Source organism: Acanthisitta chloris, unplaced genomic scaffold, assembly GCF_000695815.1.
Source record: "Acanthisitta chloris isolate BGI_N310 unplaced genomic scaffold, ASM69581v1 scaffold20941, whole genome shotgun sequence".
Classification (NCBI taxonomy): domain Eukaryota; kingdom Metazoa; phylum Chordata; class Aves; order Passeriformes; family Acanthisittidae; genus Acanthisitta; species Acanthisitta chloris.
Window position 1 is genome coordinate 2,705 of NW_008657932.1, and position 1,145 is coordinate 3,849.

Consider the following 1,145-nt stretch of genomic DNA (forward strand, 5'->3'; position numbering starts at 1 on the left):
AGGGGAGTTCTTCCTAGCCTCTCATGAGGTTTTTTTTTTTTTCCTTCCCCCGAAATCAAGCTCACTCGGATGGTAAAGGGCTGCTCCAAGCTCAGAAAGCACCTGCCTGCAAGTAGAGGGAGCAAAAGGAATCCTGGAAGAGCTCAGATCTAACTGGGAGCATCTCAGCAGCCTTGTGGTCAGGCAGAGATGTTTCTGCAGCTCAAAGTCCTGGGAAAGAGGTGTTTTGGGGAGCAGCACCCCATTCCCCAGGCTGTAAAGTGTCTGTGCTGGGTGGCTTGGGAGCTATTTCTGGCTTCTCTGTGTGATGACTGGTTTTCCAAGCAGAAACACTCACTTCTAGCATCCCTTTCTCCAAGTTGTAAAGTGTCTGTGCTGGGTGGCTTGGGAGCTATTTCTGGCTTCTCTGTGTGATGACTGGTTTTCCAAGCAGAAACACTCACTTCCATTAGAGAGAGATGTTGCTGAAGTTTTCAGCTTTCTCTTCAAGTCCTTGTTTCCATGTGAGGTCCAATTTCTGAGCCCTCTGTGAAGCCATTCAAGCTCTCCAAACCCTCCAAAGACAGGTTTCCTCTCCTGTCCCCTAGGCTGGGAAGGGCTGAGCCCTTTAGGATGGCAAAGCATCCTTAGAGGAGACAGCTCAGGTGAGAGACAAGAACAACCAATGCTGTAACCCTGGGGAAAAGTCCACATCACCAGCCCACACCTTAGAGTTGGGGCTTTCCTGACCATTCTCCAGATGTAGAATCCAGCAGGGCCTTTCCTCAGAAGTGAATTTTGCATAGAAAAATCTTTTCTCTCAGATCTGCATTCAATATGTGAGTCCCCCCAACACAGGACATCACCCAGAGTGGGACCCTACCTGGATGTCACACACTTCTCCACCTGCCCTTGCTGTTGTAAGAAAAGTCACCTCTTGGTTCTGTTCTCTCTCCCAGGGACCTGCCTGGAGCTCCAAGGAGAAATGCTTCAGCAAGATGTACACCACAAGTGGGGAGTGCTGCAGAGCCTGCAACCTGGGTGAGGGGGTGGTACAGCCCTGTGGGGTCAACCAGACTGTCTGCGAGCCCTGCCTGGACAGTGAGTACCTGGCACAGTGTCTGGGGGGGATTTGGGGGCCCTGAGTACTTGATTCTCCCCAAGTG

General features: G+C 51.4%; 1 protein-coding gene across 1 annotated transcript in view; it reads left to right on the forward strand.

Moving 5' to 3' along the window:
• Positions 1-945: 945 nt before the first annotated feature.
• Positions 946-1,145, forward strand: part of LOC103811929 (tumor necrosis factor receptor superfamily member 16-like) — a gene marked incomplete at its 3' end in the record, with an annotated part of 5,782 nt that continues 5,582 nt past the window's right edge. The window contains exon 1 of the mRNA XM_009084931.1: positions 946-1,080. Coding sequence (XP_009083179.1) covers positions 978-1,080 — 103 coding nt within the window. The remainder of the gene's footprint in view (positions 1,081-1,145) is intronic.